The sequence below is a fragment of the Amblyomma mixtum genome, chromosome 8 (assembly GCF_055824585.1).
Source record: "Amblyomma mixtum isolate Tamu chromosome 8, ASM5582458v1, whole genome shotgun sequence".
Taxonomy (NCBI): Eukaryota; Metazoa; Arthropoda; class Arachnida; order Ixodida; family Ixodidae; genus Amblyomma; species Amblyomma mixtum.
In genome coordinates this window covers 1,274,316-1,294,596 of record NC_143019.1, presented here as the reverse complement: position 1 = coordinate 1,294,596, position 20,281 = coordinate 1,274,316, and the positions used below count along the sequence as shown (strand labels likewise).

Sequence of the window (20,281 nt, the reverse complement as noted above, 5' to 3'; positions counted from 1 at the left end):
TGCGAAGCAACGGTTTTTCGCAGTCCCGTCGCGTGTTTCTACGTCAACTGCAAACTATTAACTGCTTCAAAATGGTGGGGGCCTCTGTGGCTATACTTCGCGGTGCGACATGGTGGTGCGAGCCTCCACAGCTAAGGAGCTGCTGAGGCTCCTCAGAGGCGGTGTCGTAGTGTGTGAAGATTCTCCACTATACAGGCCGCTAACAGGGCATGACGAGTGCGCAGTTTCTGTGAACGGAAGGGAGGGAAACCGAAACTATGCGGCTGCACAGCTTTTTGATGACAGAACCCTTCGAATGTCGTCACACCTGCCAGCAGCACGGGGACGCATCTCACGTGATTTTGTATGCCAAGCGCCTCTTCGGGATATTAGACACCTTTAGCATACCGCGTGGCGTGTTACCGTTCCCGGTAGTCCGCCCACCACCAGTGCACGAGCGATGATTGGCCCCAACGGGGCAGACATCTGCACAGCTGCTGGGTATGTAGCGCCCTCGAGGCGACCTGCGCATGCGCATTAATCGCACGCTGGCTCCAGTACGCTAGTAACGGTAACTCAGTACATGGTATGCTAAAGGTGTTACACTATCGCTTTCTGTTGCATAGCATCACATGTCCGGCGGTCGGGAACCCGTCCGAATTAACCGGTGCCATTCCGGAGGGCGGAGTGGGTGAGGGAACAAACGCGGGTTAATGACATCTTAGTTGAAATCAAAAGGAAGAAATGGGCTTGGGCAGGGCATGTAATGCGAAGGCAAGATAACCGCTGGTCCTTAAGGGTAACGGAGTGGATTCCAAGAGAAAGCAAACGTAGCAGGGGACGGCAGAAAGTCAGGTGGGCGGATGAGATTAAGAAGTTTGCGGGGATACAGTGGCGGCAACTGACAAAGGACAGGGTTAATTGGAGAGACGTGAGAGGCCTTTGTCCTGCAGTGGGTGTAGTCAGGCTGATGACGATGATGATTTCGGCTTGACCCGAATTTACTAAAGTCTGCCACAGACCAGATGCCTGGGCTTTGGGCGTGACCGCATTAGCAGCACGAATTTGAATTAACGAGGTTTCACTGTTACTGCGCTCATTGTTTTCCCGCTAGAGGGCCAACGGAGGCGCAAGTGCTTCGTATGGGCTCCGCGTTCGAGCACCTTCGGCAAGGAAAAAAACCCAGGATACTTCGACTCCGACACATGAACATGAAGCGTGAGTCTATAAGGCACCTTTCAAGACCTCATTTAAGCAAATCGGAGCTCGGGCGACCGAGCTCCAACTGTCTAAAGCCAGCGTCGCTCCGGCACCCTAGCTTACCGGAACGCCAGGCCTGGCGCGGCGCGAACGCCACAGCGGCAGTCATGGAGTACGCCGTAGCTGGGACGAACGCCTCCCCAGACGAATTCGAAACGCCCGATTGGAAAACGATTGTTTCCTACCGTTATCAGGACCCCAAAGCTGTGCCATTAACAGCTCAGAAGCAAAATAAACACACCGAAAAGTCGAAGGCGCAACCTCTTCCTCCGCTCCATCCTAAAAAACCGCTTCCACGACTACCGGAGGAAGACTATAAAATCATCTACAGACCCAACAGGTGGCGTAGACATCACGCGCTACACCGAGAAATCCATCAGGCAAGATCGCATCAGCGAGCGGCATTACCGCGACCGAGGCTGACAAAGACCAATCCAGAACGAACTGTACAAAGAATGTGTTCACCATATCGACGCCGGTGCAGGCAAATGCACTACGCTACGTCGCAGTCAAACAAATCAGGATAGAAGGCAAAGACATCATCATGACGTCGTACATCGCTCCTCCGGACAAGGCCTTGCAGGGCATCATCTACCGGGCTTACGATGGCGAAACTCAGCAAGAAATGCTGACAGAATTTCGCAAAAGAAACCCTGAAATCGTCCAAGCACGAACCGTGGGAAGAACATCAAAGTCCCCAGCTGCTCCACTTCGGCGCGGACGAATTGCCAGATAGCATATCGTATACTTCGGCGTCCTGTATCCGGTCTACCCCTTCATTCCAAAAGTAGAGGCGTGCACGAACTGCAGAAGAGTCGGACACAGAAGAGACGTATGTCCGGAGCCACCGCAACAACGGTGCCCGTACTGCGGCAGCACCTCAAAGAAGAAATCTGCGACCCAGTCTGCATTAGGGCACCGCACAGGCGATAACACCTGCAAGAAAATGATTTCAACGACCCCACACTAAAACGTCGGAGCACCAGTCAAGATCTAAATCCCGGACCAGCGCCCACTAAACATCCACCCAAAGGAAGGACCGCTCGAGCTCCTTCCCGCCCTTGGACAGCGGACGCAGCAGCAGCCGCAGTGGAGGTGACAGCGGCACCAGCAGCCGGACGCAGAGCCCCGGACCGAAACAGGTGAGCTGGGCGGGAGTGGCCTAGCTCCGTCCCCTTTCCGTGAGAGCTCTCACGGAAAGGGGACGGAGCTGCAGTTATTACAGTCTAAACTCGATCAGGCACTCCACCACATTCAAATACTTACGGACCGAATCAAACACTTGGAACAGGAAAACAGTAAACTGAAAGCACCCGCCAAATCTAAGGACCCTCCTCCAAAACCACTTGCAATGCAGGAAGTCACAGAAATGAAAACTACTGTGTCCGCATCAGTCGAAACCCCATACATAGTATGCAAGGAAGAAACACCTCGCAAAAAACGAGCAGTAGCTGATGTTAGAAATCCCTCATTGGAGGATGGAGTCCCAAAACTCGAACAAAAAGTGGAAGAGCACAGTCAGAAACGCGATAACGTGACACAAACAGTTGACAATTTATCACAAAGACTCGAACAACACATACAGGATGTAAATCACAAGTTCGGGGTAATCGACACCATTTTACAAGAAATTTTACGTCGGCTTCAGCTCAAGGGGCGCCAATCGATCTATCCAAGTAAAATGGCCAACCCTAAAACCATAACAATTTGGCAGTGGAACTGCAGATCTATGCGCAACAAAAAAGCAGATCTGCAGTTACACATTCAATCGCAATCCGAAAAACCTGACGTAACAGCGATCCAAGAACCCAGAATATCTCGACTAAAACTGCCAGGGTACCGGGCAGTTCTGCCATCCTAGGGCAATCCTAGATTTAACAAAAGCGTTTGATAACGTCAAACACAAAGCAATCCTAGAATCTCTTTCACCGTTGAATGTGGGCGAAAGAGCGTTTATAACTACATCAAGGACTTTCTCTCCGATAGAACGGCTAAAATTCAAATTGGCGCAATCAAATCCGACGCCTTCAGTTTAGGAGACAGAGGAACGCCGCAAGGATCGGTCCTCTCCCCGTTCTTATTCAATATAACCCTCATCAAAATGGCACACGCACTCGCAAAAATCCCAGAACACTCTTTGTACGCGGACGATACCACCCTTTGGACCACCAAGGGGCCGAGTATCGCCACGATACAAGATACGCTACAACAAGCGGCAGATGTAGTAGTAGAGGAGGCACAAGCCGCGGGACTCGCGTGTTCCCCCCAAAAATCTGAAGTCCTCATCCTACACTCAAAGCGTCAAAGGAAGAATAAAGCGCCTGAGATCAAAATCTACGCGGAAGGGGCAGCCATCCCAGAAGTGGAAACACTAAGAATCTTAGGAATGCTGATACAGTCATAATACAAGCCTTCGTTCTTAGCAGAGTCAACTACACCATACGTCACCCTCACAGTGAGACAGAAGCCAACAGCCACAGAAACCAAGGGGCACAGGGGATTTTTTTTTAATTTATTTATTTATTTTGTGGTGTTGAGCAATTTAGAATAGTACTGAATTTGTTATCGCTTAAAGTATAATTGATAGAAAAGCAGAAGAAAAAACAACCACATGCCGCCGGTGGGATCCGAACCCACGACCTCCGAGAGAAAGAGACGACCTTTTCTCTGGCAGTTGTCGATCATCGAGGTTCTCCCCTTGCATCGGCGATAATAGATAAAACAAAATTTCCGGAGGAGGCCGAAGAAGCTGACATAACTTTAGCCATTATCCACCACTGCCAAATACATCATAAGTGACTCCAAAACAGCAATTCGAAATTTTGCAAAAGGAAGGGCCCACTCAGCAGCCATCAAAATCTTACAAAAAATCTCCAATACCCGCCAGATTACATTGATCTGGGTCCCCGCCCATTCGGACCATCCTGGAAACGAGGCGGCACACCAATTTGCCCGAGGATTCGTGGTTAACCGCGAGGTGCGCTACCCCGAGCTCAGGTCGGCCAAGGAGCGAATGACAACCTACAAAGAAATTACTACCCACTTCAAGAAACAAAGACAGATCTTCACAGAACCACATAAATCTCTGAGTAAAACACAAGTCAGTTGGCGGCAGCTCCAAACAGACACTTTCTTTAATCCGTACATGTACTCCATACGGTTCCCGGAGCAGTACAGCCCCGTCTGTTCTCTCTGTGGGCGCCAAAAGGCAGACACACCGCACATCCTATACTCATGCACTCAAGACAAGCCATCGCACAGTCTGCAGCTCTCCACCCAATCTCAGTGGGAGGCCGCGCTGCTCAGCTCGGACCCGGAGGTTCAACTTCGAGTCACAGAGCGAGCCGAAGGGGTCGCCGAACGACATCGTCGGTCGGCCACCTGGCGTCCGGCCTAGAAGAGGAGCCCACCGCGGGGAGGGGAACATCACCCCAATCCGCGCCTAAGACCTCTTCTTTAATACCTCCTCTCCTCCTGCGCTCATTGAGCCACATATATCTTTCAGGAGGAAGTTGTTTAATGCAAGCTCTAGAGGCAGTGGAACAGGTATTGACTCAGAAAGTCTAAACTTCTACACCAGCAGTGTCACAGCGGTGACATAATTATAAGTATGGGGTAAAGCGGTTTCTTTTTTTAATGTTCGGAACACACTTGGCATGAAAATCAAGTTCGATAGCTGTGCTTTTGTACTCTTATTCCTTCGACACGTACGCACGAACAGCTTGCGACAAAAATATAAAGCTGCTGAAAACGCCAATGTCATCCTCGCGATGGATTCTTTGGAAACGATGGAAACTGAAGATGCAACTATATGCACTTGCAGGTCCGTGTTGTGGTGCTAAATTCATAACTACACATTTCTGGCTATATATGAATGCAGCGGTGACTCCTGTAGACAGACATTACGCAAAAGAGAGTTAACTGTCAAAAGTACAAACAGCCCCGATCCTTTAGGAAAGTCAGTGCCGCTTCCGCATGAGCCACCACGCCTTTCGAGGGCCCAGCTAGGTTTAGCTATATATTTTAGAAAATACATATGTGGGGCCTGCTGTCGATTCGTTTGTACTTGCTAAACTGGGGAGTGTAGGTACGTTGATTGACGCTGAGAGGCATGCGTGACGATGATTTCATGGAGCTGTTTATAGGACACCCGCCGCCGATCTCGCGCAGCTTCCGCCGAACACGTGTAGCTCTTCCCCGCGACCAGGTGACCTCCTCAGGAACGCAGCCCATGCCTCGCGCAGCCTTCAATGCATGTCACCGAATGGAATGCGCGTTTTCGAAACGGCTCTGAGGCGCTCCGTGAGCGTCCGTGCAGCGCTTACCATCTACATTCCAGCTCGAATAAGCCTATATTGGGGTAAAAAGGGAGTAAGCTGTTCTCTAGCGCACTTCCCATCTAAATAGGCGGAATGCTTGCCACCGGAGGCGTATTCCCACCGCAAAACTTATTAATTGATGCAGTTAACAATGGTAGGAGGCTTTTAAACATGTTACCGGAAATTTTGCGGAGGAGATTGAAACATACGCTGTAACCTTCGCCTGTTCTGAAGAGGAAATTTGTTTCAGTTCCTATCTATTCCGTATTTTTACGGATGGAAATCTACCTCGAGGCTTGGGGAGAACACCCTGCCCCTAAAAGGGAGATCACTTTAGGAGTGTTTACTCCCTTTTTACTTTAACAGGAGCAATTCAGCGAAAAGCATGCACTAACAGCGTAACCCCTCGCGACATCCGCTGTGAACCGCGAAGACAAAGCGGCCTAGGCGCGTGAGGAGTGCTCGAGAGCGAGCGATCACGTGACCACTCCCTGCTCATTGCTTGCGCACCCGTGGTTGTGGTGATGGATCATCGCGGTCGAACTCCCTATGAGTTTTGTGACTTGAATACGCAGCACCGCGCAAGCGACGAATAGTCAGTTTTTACTGCAATTCCCATGGCTTCGCTGGGCGCTGTTAGATTCCAATGACGTCATAGTAAATTGAGAAACAGTTCAAGCACGTTTAAGGCGATTTTGGTGAAATTAGGTGAACTTGTGGAAGCAAAAATATAATCTTTCTTCATTTGGTGCCTAGCGCTAAGGTGTTAAATATCGAGCCCCGCTAGCTCCTGACCACCTTAACAATTGTTTGAATTTGGCGCCCTGGCAAAACGAAAAGCTATTGAGGTTCTTTTTTTCACTCTCTACTGCTTGTTATTCAAACTCCGCATTCCCAATTACCTAATCAATTTTAGTGCAAGGTAAAACGTGCGCGCATATTTTGTAGTTTATTACAGCGTTCTCCACAAACGGATCGCGCCCACATCACCTACGATCATCGTCGCCGATCACGCATGAGCGCATGATTATCACCCTGGCCAATCCCAGAACGGTCGTGGTCGTCATCTAGCACAATAATGGAGTGGGACGAGCGAAATGTTTGCGCTGTAGTGCATCTCTTACCGGCACATATGTGGGAGCACGTACGGGCACGGCCGGTCTAGAGGGGCGCTCGCTCTTGCGCGCCTCCTTCGAGTCCGGCCGTGGTACGGGTCACGCACACCCACTGATCTCCACTAGGTGGCTGGATGCCGCATTCCCGCTTTCCGAGACGAGCGCGAGTGAAGCCACCGGAAGTTGGACCGCTTGTCCCGGAAGTCGGGTGTCTGCTGTGTATTTCAATGCAAAAAGTCGATCACGTCTTTCGCCTTTTGTTCTCAGTTTTTTGCGCTGTTCTCGTGTAATATCTGCTGTTATATGAAAGTAACAAGCAAGCCGAATGCGATAAATGTGAGCATTGTGTGCAGAACATGCAGGTCTCACCCTGACGCGGCAAAGGAGAACGTGCATTAAACACTATGTTGTTGTCTGGTTCTTGCCTTCCGAGCGTGAAGGAGTAGTAGTGAAATGACGATGAGGCAGGTCATCTTAAAACCGAACTTTCGTGTAGCAAAGAAAAGGCATAGCGCGAGAGGAACGACTGACAAGAAAGACGAATGCTGCAGTGCGCGTGGGAAGCGCTGTTAGAAGTCAACTGAACCAAGCACCACGAATAAAAGCCCATTCAGGCTTGACTTGCTACAATACGAAACAGTACATGACACGCTCCGTCGAAAAAGCAGTACCATACCTTTTGGAGGTGCTAATGCGAACCAACCGAACACCGTCGACACCTCACCAGATAGTCCTAGCCCTCGGAGGGCTCCGGTTTTGTCGCAACATAATTCGGTAAAATGGTCACTGCAAAGTCAGCTGCCTGGTGAAGGTTTCCATCTATTCTTTCTTAAATTTATCTCCCATTGATAGCATAACTTGCCTTTGAGCGCGGGAACGTGCATCACAGTAAAGAGACGTGTTGGCGACGGCAGCGACGGGACGACACAGAGATGAGCAGACGAGGTTCCATACTTGCTGTGTGTAGCGACGTCCTGTCGTCTGCTAGTGTCGCCCCATTGCGATGCCCTTATTTTTGAAACGTCTTTCCCGAAGATGATGATGATGAAAACTTTATTTGAAACAAGGGAGTTTTGGACACGTCGGTCCTTGAGCCCCCTCACGGCCCCACTGCACTCAAACGTTCATGTCCCGGAGGCTCATGACGCTGGCAGCCCGGCATGTGGCGATGGTTTGCTTGGCCGGGTCCTCGGAGCGCAGCAGGGTCTCCCAAGCCTCCCAAGTGGTAAGGTGCTCCAGGCGCCGCGGGGGAGGATCCGCCGGGCAGAGGAAAAGAATATGGTCGAGAGTGGCTTTGGGGTGGTGGCAGAGCATGGAGGAAGGAAAAAATCACTAAATTTTCCTTCCTCCAAGTGGCAGAGGGTACAGGAAGGGTTCGTAGACTTCGCTGGTCTCCTCGCTCAGTTGACGGCGCAACAGGTAGGCATTTTCATGGAAAAAGACGTGAACGGCGGAAAGACAAAATGCTTAGTGGGAAAACAAAACTGGAACTGAAAAACCGTGCTGAGGTCCGATTTCGTGCACTGCCAAAGGCTGACTTCCGGGACAAGGCCGCTTACTTTCGGTGACTTCACTTTCGGGCGCCCGATGCGCCATCCAGCTCCCTAGTGGAGATCAGTGACAACAACAGATGGCTCTGCAGCCGAAGCGAACAGAAAACAAAGCAGCAGTCGGCAAGTGTGTGATGGGTGAGGGCAGTGAGGGCCGGCTCAGTTTTTCCGCTTGTGGTCCGCTCAGTGGCACTTGACGATTCCAGCGTTCAACATGTCCAAGGTGAGTTGAAAACTTTCTCCGATCGATGTTTGAGAGTATCATGTTACTGGCAACTGATGGAAGGCTTTATTTGCAGCCGGTTCTCTTGTCCAGCTACCTTAGCTCCTGCGCTTGGCGCGTTCGCATTGGTGAGTGTTTCGTGTTTTGCACGAGACGGCAGCGAGCGTTAAAAGCAGCAGTTGCAGCGGCCTCGAAAGTTTGTGCGACGTAGCGCTGCGTGTTTAGGTGTGCAGCACGCGAGCGGGTGAAAATGTATTTCTGATACTAACGGAAACGAAACTCATGCCGTGGCGTTTGGGGCGGGGCTTGCGTAGGGCGCCAAAGTTCAAAACAATCAAACTTTATTTTGTCTTTCAAAGAGAAAAGGCGGTGACGGATAAAATCCGCAAAGTGCGGCTTCGAAGCCCGGCCCAGTGTGTACAGTTAGGCAGCATTTATTGTATATATATATAAAGTCAGCAGAAATTGAAAAACACAATTTCTGGTGACTTTATCTTATATTGATCAATCAGCTTCCATGAAATCAGTTTTGATATATATATATATATATATATATATATATATATATATATATATATATATATAAGGGAAGGGGAATGAGGGGCTCGTTATAAATATGAGAGAAACCAACAGCCACAGAAACCAAGTCTTCTTGGTTTCTGTGGCTGTTGGTTTCTCTCATATATATATATATATATATATATATATATATATATATATATATATATATATATATATATATATATATATATATATTCATGACAGTACACTACCCTGTTCAATCTACACACATCAGATAAAAACACATTCAGTTTGAAACATGCTCATTTTAAGAGTTCAGTTGAATACAAAATGCTCAAGGTTATGCATGCGAGACAAATATATGCTTGTGCCTGTAGTTCAGCTAAACTAATGGTCTTCTTGGTGTTCATTTCGCAGTTTTGGAAGTTAAGAAGATACCGTACGAGTACCGGACAGTGGACTTGAAGCCTGTGGATGGCGAGCAGGTATATGTGCCTTAGTATTTATAAGCTGGTAGCTTCGCTCTCGGGTGTCGAGATCGGTGTAAACAAACTTTCGAACGTTTATTTTTAGAACCCTCATCGACATAGGTTAAAAAAGAAAGCATCAGCATCAATATTTGTCTGTTCTATCTTTGGAATGTGTTTTCATACAGTATATGAAATAAATTTTACGTGCATTGATCCAGGTCCCCATTTGTTGCCATGCTGATCACTAAACTATGCCATTAGTTATACAATAATTTATTGGAGAAAGGTAGCTCAGTCAAATAGTGTGCATATAGTGAGCCAGTCAATGCATTTTGGCTCTAATACTGAGAGCCATGTAGTCTGCTGTGGGCGTGTGATAAGAGACACTTCCATGGAAGTCTCCTGCTACACGACAGTGTTTGCTCCCCAGCTGCTATCTTAGGGCACTTCTGCAAGGCGAGCTTATCACACAGAAGACATTGGCCCAAAATAAAACTTGGACTGAGCGGTAGTATCTTGTAGTCGTGCACTCAGCAGGGATTTGTGAAGAGCTTCATTTGACATGTGCCTCCTTGCTTAGAGGGTGCATTTCGGAGATCTTTTTTCTGTAATTCAAAGTGCCCAGTACAAGGCTAGACACAACACAAAGAATACAAGCTATAGTTTGGTCAGAGCTGCTGTGAACTGCATGTACAGCGGGGAAGCGTGAATAATGTTTAGTTTAGCATTGTGAGCTTGGAAAGTTGAAGTGAATTATACAGCAAAATAAAAACACACAAAAATGTGTTGTACAAACTGTAATAGGATACCACTTAAAAAAGCATGCAGTTAATAACACTGGCTACAGCCTGTGGCATCCTATACTACTCTGCTGAACAGTTGCACCAGAGAACAAAATCAGCATTTTAATTTTTGTTTGTATCAAATGAGACAGAGGATTCTTGAGGCTATAATTTCGTCTCGTGATTAAGTTCTTGTTTGGTAATAAGAAGAGCTTTAGCAATGGCCTCCATTTTGTCACGGAAGGATTCTATTTGGCAGTCTTGAATGGGGGCGGAGCTTCACTGCAGACTTGAGGTGTATCCGACCATAAAAGAAGATGCACCGGGACTGACTAATGGGTGTGTGTATATTTCTGAAAGAACGGGAATGTATCTAGTAATGTCAGATACATTCTTACATTAATGTATCTAGCAATGCCTTTGCCCTGTGCGCTTTCATGACCTGTGCTCTCATCGTCAACCTTTTTCTTTGTTTTATAGACTGTGGCTTAGATACCACTTAGTAGTTTCTCATTTTTTGGTATACAACCTTTGGACCTTTCTAACCTCCTGATTGCATTAGAAGCTGAAAATCAAGACAGTACTGTGAATGGGCTCAAAATTCTGTTGCACATTACAGTTTTATAATGGAATGTCTTGTAAAACTTTTGCACTGAAAAAATGATGTATCTGTAATTACACCATTATTTGAATTGTAAAGTTGATTAAAAAAGTTTATCTTCCATGCTGGGTGTGTAAGGTAATGCTCTGTAAGAAGCATCCCTTTACATGATGTGTTGATATTACCCCATGCCGGGCTCCACTTTTTGACTCCTATGTGGCTGCAACAGGTCTGAAAGTTTGTATTGTAAATGTTGCAAATGAATTTACTCTTATTATTTTATTACCAACACTGTTGCTTTGCTTTTTTACTATGGTCACATTCTGGCGTGCATAGATATATTCTTGCAACATTTGATTTTATGTTTGGTTTCTTCTGCTCCAACTTGTATTGTAGACCTGACAAAAAAAGGCTTGGTGTGGCACACTCTTTTTCCTTTGTGCAGTGTTTTAGTGCTAAGCCTTTCTGTCAAGCATGTTACCAACTTGCCCAGATCTCCAATGTGCTCATGTTGCATAGAGTTGGCAGCAAGAGTTTGTGGGATGCCGCTGTGTAGAAAAAAAATTCTTCCAGCTCCTTCATACAATCTAATTGCCTGAAAGCCCCCCCCTTATGTAATGCCTCAACAGAGGCCTTTAAGGGTAAAATAAATGATGATGATGATGAGGTAATTTCATGCTCTGTCTGCTGATCCTCTGTTCATGCTGAATGTTGCGCACCTCATATCTCACTCGTGCAGTCATTTGCATTCAAGTCTAATTATACTTGCTTTTGGATTGCTGTGTAAGGGGAGCATCTTTTAGCTAAGAGTTAGCTTTTATCTTGCACAAAGCAAAGCTGGTTTTTTGGATTGTTTACAATTATAGCCTTTTTTTCAACAGCAGCATTCAGCAGAAGCTGACTCAGTCATGTAAATCTGTATCACCTTTCATAATGTCTTCGAGGCTGCAGCTTTGGAAGTTGTCTGTTATTGAGCGAAACATGCTCTTGCAACACTTTAAATTTTTTTCAGCAAACCGACAAGTTCAAGGCAATCAACCCTATGGGCCAGGTTCCTGTCTTGCTCGTCGATGGAAAGTCCATCAGCCAGTCGGTAATGTGTCATGCCTGTAATGTGACATTTGTTAAAATTTTCCGTCCCTACAGCTACATCAGATTAGAATTGTTATCCTTGCCAGTTAGTAGTACCTCATACCACCGTAAACTCCACATTGAAATTACTTTATTGTCTCTGAAATGGTCAGCCTGTGGCCCTGAACGCAGCCATTTGCAGAAAACCTGATTTCAGAATAGAATAGAGCACTGAACCAACATTTCTTTCAATTCTAAGCACATTCCCCTTACTCAAGGAAATGCATCCGTGAAGGTAACAAAACTAGAGCAACAAACGAACTCGGTGCACAAGTTGGGAAACAGATGGGCAAGATGAACGAGGCTCAAACGCAGTGAACTGTGTAATGCAAACCGACCGTTTAGGAACAGCTTGACCTTTCCTAGCAGCAGAATGCTATTGATTCAGTTATAATGCTAGAGGTGACTGTTCCAATATAGCAACATGCATCTAAGAACACTCATGTCACATTGGAGTAAATACGGTATTTCATTCTGAGAGTGCCAGGTTACCATCATGACTTGAAGATAAAAGGTCAGACTTTACGTTTGTATTTTGATTGATAGTGCCCTTTTTGATTACTACGGAAGTGCGAGTGCTAGTTTGCCGTCTTTGTTAATGCCTGCCTGTCTCTGATTTCCTGATAAAAACGAGAGCCTGACTATCATTGTTGCTGTGCTGGAAGTGTTTTTTTATGCATACTTCACCAAGTCACACTTTTTTTCTGGCGCTCATGAACTGCAACAAATTTTTGCATAATCTAGCTCACCTTGCAGTTGCTACTGTGACGTGAAACAAACAAACAACAAACAAACAAACAAACAAACAAACAAACAAGCAAACAAACAAACAAAATTTGCTGATTGTACTGTAAACACAGGGATAAACACAAGCTCTTAATAAATATAAGTGTTTCTCGGAATTTTGTGGGGTAATGAGTTCGTGTAGCATGTTTGTTCAGATAAAGTGGTGTCAAGAGTTAAAGAGGGTGTGCTTTCAAAGCTGAGATGTGTAACATGTGTTTTAAGGTCACCAGCAGTAGGTCGCTTTAAAATGATGGTTTAGAGCGACGAGGGTGTGTTCTCTGCATGCGAGAGCAAAAAAAAAAACCACCTTCGCAGCCAGGTCACAATCTGAAGAGGAAGCAAAAAAAAAAATGCTGCATGATGATGTGCGGCTAACTGAGTGCCGTGAGTGTTGCATAATCAGGCCCCTCCGGCTGTGTAATGCATTTCAGGGGGCGAACAGTGGCAAGAGGTGTTGGCCAGCTTTAGTGGTATCTCTTTCAAGCCGTTTCGTGTTGTTTGATGGGCAGGCATACTCTCTGCGTGCACCGCAGGTGGCTATTATGGAGTACCTTGAGGAGAAGTATCCAGAGCAGAGACTCCTGCCTGCAGACGCTTACCTGAGGGCCAAGGTGGGTGCATTGCCTAACGGCGTCTCCGCTGGCAAGTCATGCGGCTAACATACCCTACGGGCACTGGGACGTCCTGTGGATGCCCATGGGACATCCAAGGGAGTTTCAATGCCCATTGGGATATAGCACAACTGATGGCTTATGCTAATAAAGCCGGTCTCCGCGTGTTGTTATGACTGAAGGAAGGGTAAAGAGGACGATGCAGATAGTTGGAAGAGATGTGAGAAGAAAGGTTGACGGATGTAAACTGCAGTGACTGTGGCCTTGCTGTGCTGATCTCTATTATGCCGTGCCTGCCATGCCAACAAAAAGGAAAAAGAAAGTTCCAAAAACTGCTTGAGATCAGTGGCAAAAAAAAAATAAACTATAACCGCTTTGATTTCAACTGGTTTTCCCAAGGGTCCAGTTGTTTTTTTTACTTTCACTTGGTTGTTTCGATTGCATTTTTGGAACTTTGTTTAGTTTCCTTTTAGCATATTCCTTTCTTTTGCAGCTTTCAGGTATTGCCTCAGAGATGGGAGTAGCACGAATTGACGTGAAATAGGCATGAGCTAATATTGGACCCTATCACTAATAGTCACTAATATCACTAATAGTCATATTAGTGATTGGGCTCATGTATTTATTGCCAGTGTCCATCTGTGGTGAAATAATGGAACCAAGCAATCCTGGCAGCATTAAAGCAAGCAGCTAAAACCAAACAACAAATATAATTCAAAGTTGCCAGCACATTTGTACTAAATTTAAAACCAGACATGTAAATGGTGACATTTAGATATGTTGCACAGGAGCATTTCTGGCTGGTTTCTTTCATGTGTATAGATAACTTTGCTGCAAACTCCAGTTTTTTTTTTGCTTTGCCAATTTTTTGTATGGTGCAGTTATATTGCTTCGAAGCACAGCTACTTAACTCAAAGTCCTAGCACGTAGTTTTACTTGCCACAAGGAGTTAACAATTCTGGATGTTGTACAACAGGTCTCTAGACTTGATGATGGCATATCATTTCGGTGCTCTTTCACTGCAGGCAGTTTCATTGGAAGTGCTGCAAAGAAATAGAGATTTTGTTCGATGGAGACAAAACGGTTGAGGCCCACGCACATTGTAATGTCGGTGCACTTTAAAGAAACCCAGATGGTGAAAATTTTTTGGAGCCCTTTACTACGGTGTCCGTCATACCCCGAGTTGCTTTGTGATGTTATACCCAATAACACCAAGCAAAGGAGATTTCTACCTGACATTGCTACATTCTTCAATTATGAGCCAACAACCACGCTTGACGTGACATAATAGGAGTGGCATGTGATAACTGGTCCAATTTTTATCAAAAAACTTCTGCGCATAGATGAAAGAGTAAAAGATTGATGTCCATTGTGATGCTATTCACACCCTAAAAGAGATTGATAGATCTTTTGAGTTAGAGAGCAGGAAAAAAAAATATTTTTGCTTTGGCGCCAGCAGTTTTGCAGCTGTCAAGCTAACTTGTGTTCAAGTTTATTTCAGCACAGAGCTGTTCAGGCCAAATGCTGTCAGGACCCCGAAAAAATGTTTTAACAGCTCCAACGTTTACTCCAACGCATTTAGCTAAATAGCGTAGCATTTATGGGTGCAAGGACGAAATTATATTGTTAATACAGTTGAACCTCGTTATAACAAAGCTGAAGGGGCCCGGCGATTGCTTCGTTATAGTCATAGCTTTGTTATAGCCTGTGTTGACCGAGCTTCCAAAAGGAATTCTCATTCCTTCGTTATATCCATTACTTCGTTATAAACCTTTTTGTTATAACGATGTTCGACTGTAGTACCACAATGTATTATGCAATAATTACCATATTTACTGGCATAATGAATGAATCAGGTATTTTTGGTGTGAAAGTATAAATCTTTACCTAATGTGTTGCCTTATGTGGTAAAAGTGCCCCAAAATTTTTGCACATGTCTAGGGAGAAGCGTATAATCATTACGCGATTCATCGTGGCAGTAAGTGTGCGCCCGGTGGCTCAGAGAGCGGGCATAATGTAATGCACTGCAGTGCAGCCTCGAACAGTGTACATGTGGTTTTGCCATGTGTCTCCCAGTCCACCTGCACCTGTGTTAAAGTTGCAAAGAAGGAAAAAATAAAAACGTTGCTGTCGAACTGCAGCTGTATGGCAGTCAGAGCCTACCCGTCGGAAACAAGTGTTTGATTGGGAAGGGCAACAGGTTCACCGAACTGAACGGATGTCCACGCGCCACTCTCATTATAAACTCAAATGGGGCAGGATGTATTCCTCTCGTAAATAACTAGTTTATATTTATTTCTGGCGCAGTGTAGATGCTTTCAGCAGGATTTCAGGTTGCCAGTGTCAGCTTTGGTTGTACTATATCCATACGCAGCAGTTGGGCCAGCTTGTACTGCACAACTCGTTACTTGCATCGAGAAGTGGGAAAATATTTCTGTGGCAGTGGTTCTCCTGCTCCCTCCTGAATTTCCTAATATATCCGGAAGCCTGCAGATCTCCTGGAAAGTTTCTCGGTTTTAGGACAAGACATGACACTGTTTGATATTCTCATCAAGTGTAACATGCGAATGAAACCGGACCTATTTAGGAATTTGTGTCCTGCTTGAAGAAGAAGCTTAAGACAGTGCCCCAAGGCAAGCAATAGCTGAACACGTTTTGCATGGAGGAATTTAGCCAGCCTGGCTAGAGCAGCGATGAGGTGTGGGTGTCTAATTTTGACGCATTCTGCCCTTCAAAACAAAACTTTTTCTTGAAAGCATGAAGGGTTTATCAATAGCCTTCTGCTGACTCTCAATAAGTGTCCTCCTTTGTGGCAGAATGATGATTGTTGCTGGAAGGACCAGAAGGAATGGTATCAAGTGTATAATTAATTGTGATTTTTGTGTTGAATATCAAAGATTGTTTCACTTTCGGAGTGCTTATTGCATATCTTTTTCTGGCAAGCCCATTTTTTTTTTAGAACTTTTCTTATCCTTGATGTATTCATGGTGCCTTTACATTCGTACACATCCTGGTATTTTGAGGCACCTCTGTGAACGTGAACTCCTAGTGAGCTGAATAAATTCAGAACATCAAAGTCATGGCTTGGCTGATGCAGCTGATGGCGATGAGTCTCCCAGCATCCTGAGACTGTTCTTGATATCAAGCTTTTGCATGTGTCTCTTACTTTTTTTTTGCAGTGCCGTGAAGTTGTAGAGCTGCTTGTCTCTGGAATCCAGCCACTGCAAAGCATTGGTCTCATCCCACTCCTTGGCAGGGCCGAGTGGAAGAAGTGGGCCGACCGTACCATCACTCGTGGCTTCACGGGTGAGGATATTGTGTGCACCTGACAGAAAAACAAGGCTAAAAATTAGGTTGAATCTTATTTACCAGTTGCTTTGACTGTACTGTGCAAGAGCCCATAGTGCCATAGGCACTGCGGGCAGGGCACTTTTTTTTTTTTTAATGCGAAAGCCTTTAATACCTCATCGTTGTCAACAGAAGGTTGTCAGCAGAGGTATCACGCTTTTCTAATCAGACCAGCAAAAATAAATAAAACCGGGTAGGAAATTGGTCGAGTTGGGGAATCGAACCAGGATCTCCGGAGTGCGAGACGAGCACGCAACCACTCCGCCATGCCAGCTCGATGGTTTGGAATGAACGATGGGTGATGGCGTTCTGTGGACTCCCTGGCAGCGTTGCAAGACGCTGTCGCGTTTCACTCTTAGAGGCGAAGCCTAACATCTTAACCAACATGTGTAGGTGGACTGCTAGGTATTCTTTTTTTAATTGTGTTCACAATATACCTGCTGCAGTGGCTGATTAGCTTTGCAGCTTCAATCCCCAATGCAGCAGCTGCATTACAATGAAGATGAAATGCATAAATACCTGTGTGCTATGCAATGTCATCAGCACATGATACAGAGCCCCAGGAGGCCCAATTAATCCGGAGCCCTTCACTTGTAGTACATGTGTCACTTTGGGACGTTAAACAGCATATACCATAGCATAAGCTCAGAATATATAAGTAAATGCTCTAAATACTGTATACCTTCTTAACTGACCACTATGAGAGCCACCACTGTATGAAAACCGCTACAGGCTGCTGTACTTTGTTCACCCTCAATCTGACAGGCTGGTGAGAGACGTGTGCTTATGGGCCTTGTGTTGCTTAACCCAGATGCCTGAGTTAACTGGGCGAGCATGGGCCAGGCATATGGGTGGAGCGAGATCATCTGCAAGGCAGGGAATGGGCTGGGTGGGACAATAACCAGAGCAGTGGTCTGGTGACTTGAGCGTCCACCTCGGGTGCAAGAGGTGCAAGGTTTGATACCCTCTGCTGCCAAATACCGACCGGTTTTGTGCTGCCTGGTGCTTGGCTTTTCAGCAGTGAAATGTTCAGGAAAAGGGTCTTTGGCTTCTGGCCTGTGGGAGCTCGAAATTCACAATACGTGGTAAAACCCTTCTGAGTGCCCAGGCCGGGCTGGGCCTCCACTAGTAGTCCTGTGCAGTGCTCTACCTCACTTAGTACTTCTTTTTCATTTTGCCACGTGATGTCACATTCACTTGTGTTCAGTGCTGAAAGTGAGCTGATATCTGTAGCTGGGCTAGTTTTGAAATTTGATTCACAGGAATTGGAGAAAGAGGTTTTATTTATTTATTTATTTCAAATACCCTCATGGCCCTGAGGGCATTATTGAGGGGAGATGTTTAACGGAAGTTAGCACAAAAGACAAATGCTTATTATCTGTGTGCCTTCTTTGAAGTCAAATGTGTTGGAAGGCTGGTCTGATGTGCTTGTACAGGCGCGGACAAAAGTAAATGGAGCACGCAACTGTCTTCGAATATTTTTCAGGCGTCACCTAATTGAAATTTCCAGCAGTGGTGCACGCATGCTGGTAGCGCAGGTTGGTGGGCTTTCTTGTAGACAAACAGCGCTTCTTCATTACCAATGGAGAAAGCGGGATTGCACTTCGAACGCAATAGCATGCTCCGTTTACTTATGGCCGCGCCTGTACATGTTACTTCCCATTTTGCAGTTCTGTCAGCTTAGGACCTTGTGTCAGGGCATTTAGAAAGCTAGGGGAAGTTTAACATTTCTTCTTATTAGCGAAAAGGGACTAGAGTGGGCGGTAAACTGCATTAAAATGCTCAGTGTTTTCTCACCCTTTGGTGCTTTAGGCTCTCTGAAATTTAGGTGTAGGAGTGAAGGATTGAAACTGAGTGCAGTGCTTTTGTTTCTTCCCCGCACCCCTTTCTTCCTGCCACGATAATTTTGCAGCCCTGGAAACTGTTTTTGCTGAGACAGCAGGCAAGTACTGCTTTGGAGATGAAGTGACCTTTGCGGATGCCTGCCTCGTTCCGCAAGTGTGCAACGCATACCGCTTTGGTGTCGACGTGACGCCCTTCCCGACCATACGGAGAATCTACGAGGCCCTCCAGAAGCACCCACTTGTCAAAAAGGCTGACCCATCATGCCAGCCAGACACCCCACCTACAGGGATTCCCAACACCCCTGACCTCTTCAAGGGCCCTGGTGACCAGTAGGTCTGGAGGCTGAGAAAGTGAAACTGTTGTACCCTATGAAAGCATTAATATTTTGGTGGTATGAGTTGAAAGCGCTGATTTTGTTCTATTGATGACTGAGGACCGCTACTGTTAGGAAAGCAAATTGAAAATTTTTTTGGGTTTCTGAACTTGCTGCAATGGATGAGCACACTGAGTTCACTTGGGATGGTAATTAGCAGTGGCAAACACAACAGGTAGGAAGCGAGAATTTTTTTACATCTAGCAGACATGCTGAATGAGTTCAGGTTGCACAAAAAGAAATGGGTAGTTAGTGCTCTGATATTTTAGCTATCAGTGATATGTCTAAAATAATCCAACCCCGCTGTGCTGACCGAGTGCTAAGGTCATTCAGATACTGAGCTGGATGACCCGGGATAAATCCTGGCCGCGACGGCCATGTTTTACCCGAAGGGTGGTCAAATGTTGTGCGATGTCAACGAGCGGTGAAGAACATCAGATGGTCTAAATAGACCTCTCTAGGCCTACGTCATCAAAACACGTGTCGCTGGTCCGACGGACAAAAGATGCCGCGCACCGAGGGGGCTATTATGCGTGCAACACTTAATGAGGCATACCCAAATAAAGATGGTGGGGGAGTGGTTGAGCCATGCAAAATCAGTTCAGAAGTGAAAGTGGATGGTTTTTGCCTATTGGGAACGCCCCTTTAACGTCACGTTTATACCGGGCAGAGCCCTCCACTGTGGCGTGCCTTGAAATGTTAAGTCCCAGAATTTGCAATTTATGTTCAGAATACCATATATATATTTGCTAGAATTTAACATGAGCTTTTTTTAAAACCGAAAATAGAAGTGAAAAAGTAATACGTGGAGACAAATATAGTACACATTTGAAAACCGAAAACAGAAGTGAAAAAAAAGTAGTAATACGGGGAGACAAATACACACTATGCCGTATTTCCTGGAACATTTTTTGATGCGTCGTTCAGGTCAGCCCTACACTTTGGGAAACAAAAAAAAAAGTTTTGTTTGTCTAAAGACGCTCCAAGACTCAAAATTCAACTAAGGCGTACGGCGCACCGAATCATGTTGGAATTAGAGGCGTTTTGAGGAATGGAAATGGCACAGTAACTGTTTGGCATGTCGATGGACACCTCAACTGCACTATGAAGGAGGAAGATTGGACTGAAAGAATAGGTGCCATAGTGGATGGCTGCGGAATAATCTGATCACATGGAGATCTTCAACATGCACTGACATTGTACAGCACACGGGCACCTTTTGCCTTCATCGAAACGCGGCCGCCGCGGCCGGGTTCGAAACCGCGGCTACGCCCCAACAAACACAAAACCTCCTCAAAATCTCTCAAAAATAACCCATCGGGACATTTGGAATCTCCCCAGGAGGTGCTCATTTTTCCCGAACACA

At 46.0% G+C, this 20,281-nt stretch overlaps 1 protein-coding gene across 1 annotated transcript; it reads left to right on the top strand.

Moving 5' to 3' along the window:
• Positions 1 to 8,330: 8,330 nt before the first annotated feature.
• LOC149331121 (maleylacetoacetate isomerase-like) lies at positions 8,331 to 18,946 on the top strand. The gene is made up of 7 exons (XM_089556337.1): positions 8,331 to 8,446; positions 8,523 to 8,574; positions 9,386 to 9,453; positions 11,834 to 11,914; positions 13,272 to 13,349; positions 16,529 to 16,655; positions 18,610 to 18,946. The coding sequence occupies exons 1-7, from the start codon at positions 8,438 to 8,440 to the stop codon at positions 18,873 to 18,875; spliced, it is 681 nt and encodes a 226-aa protein (XP_089412463.1). The 5' UTR covers positions 8,331 to 8,437; the 3' UTR covers positions 18,876 to 18,946.
• The last annotated feature ends 1,335 nt before the right edge of the window (positions 18,947 to 20,281 follow it).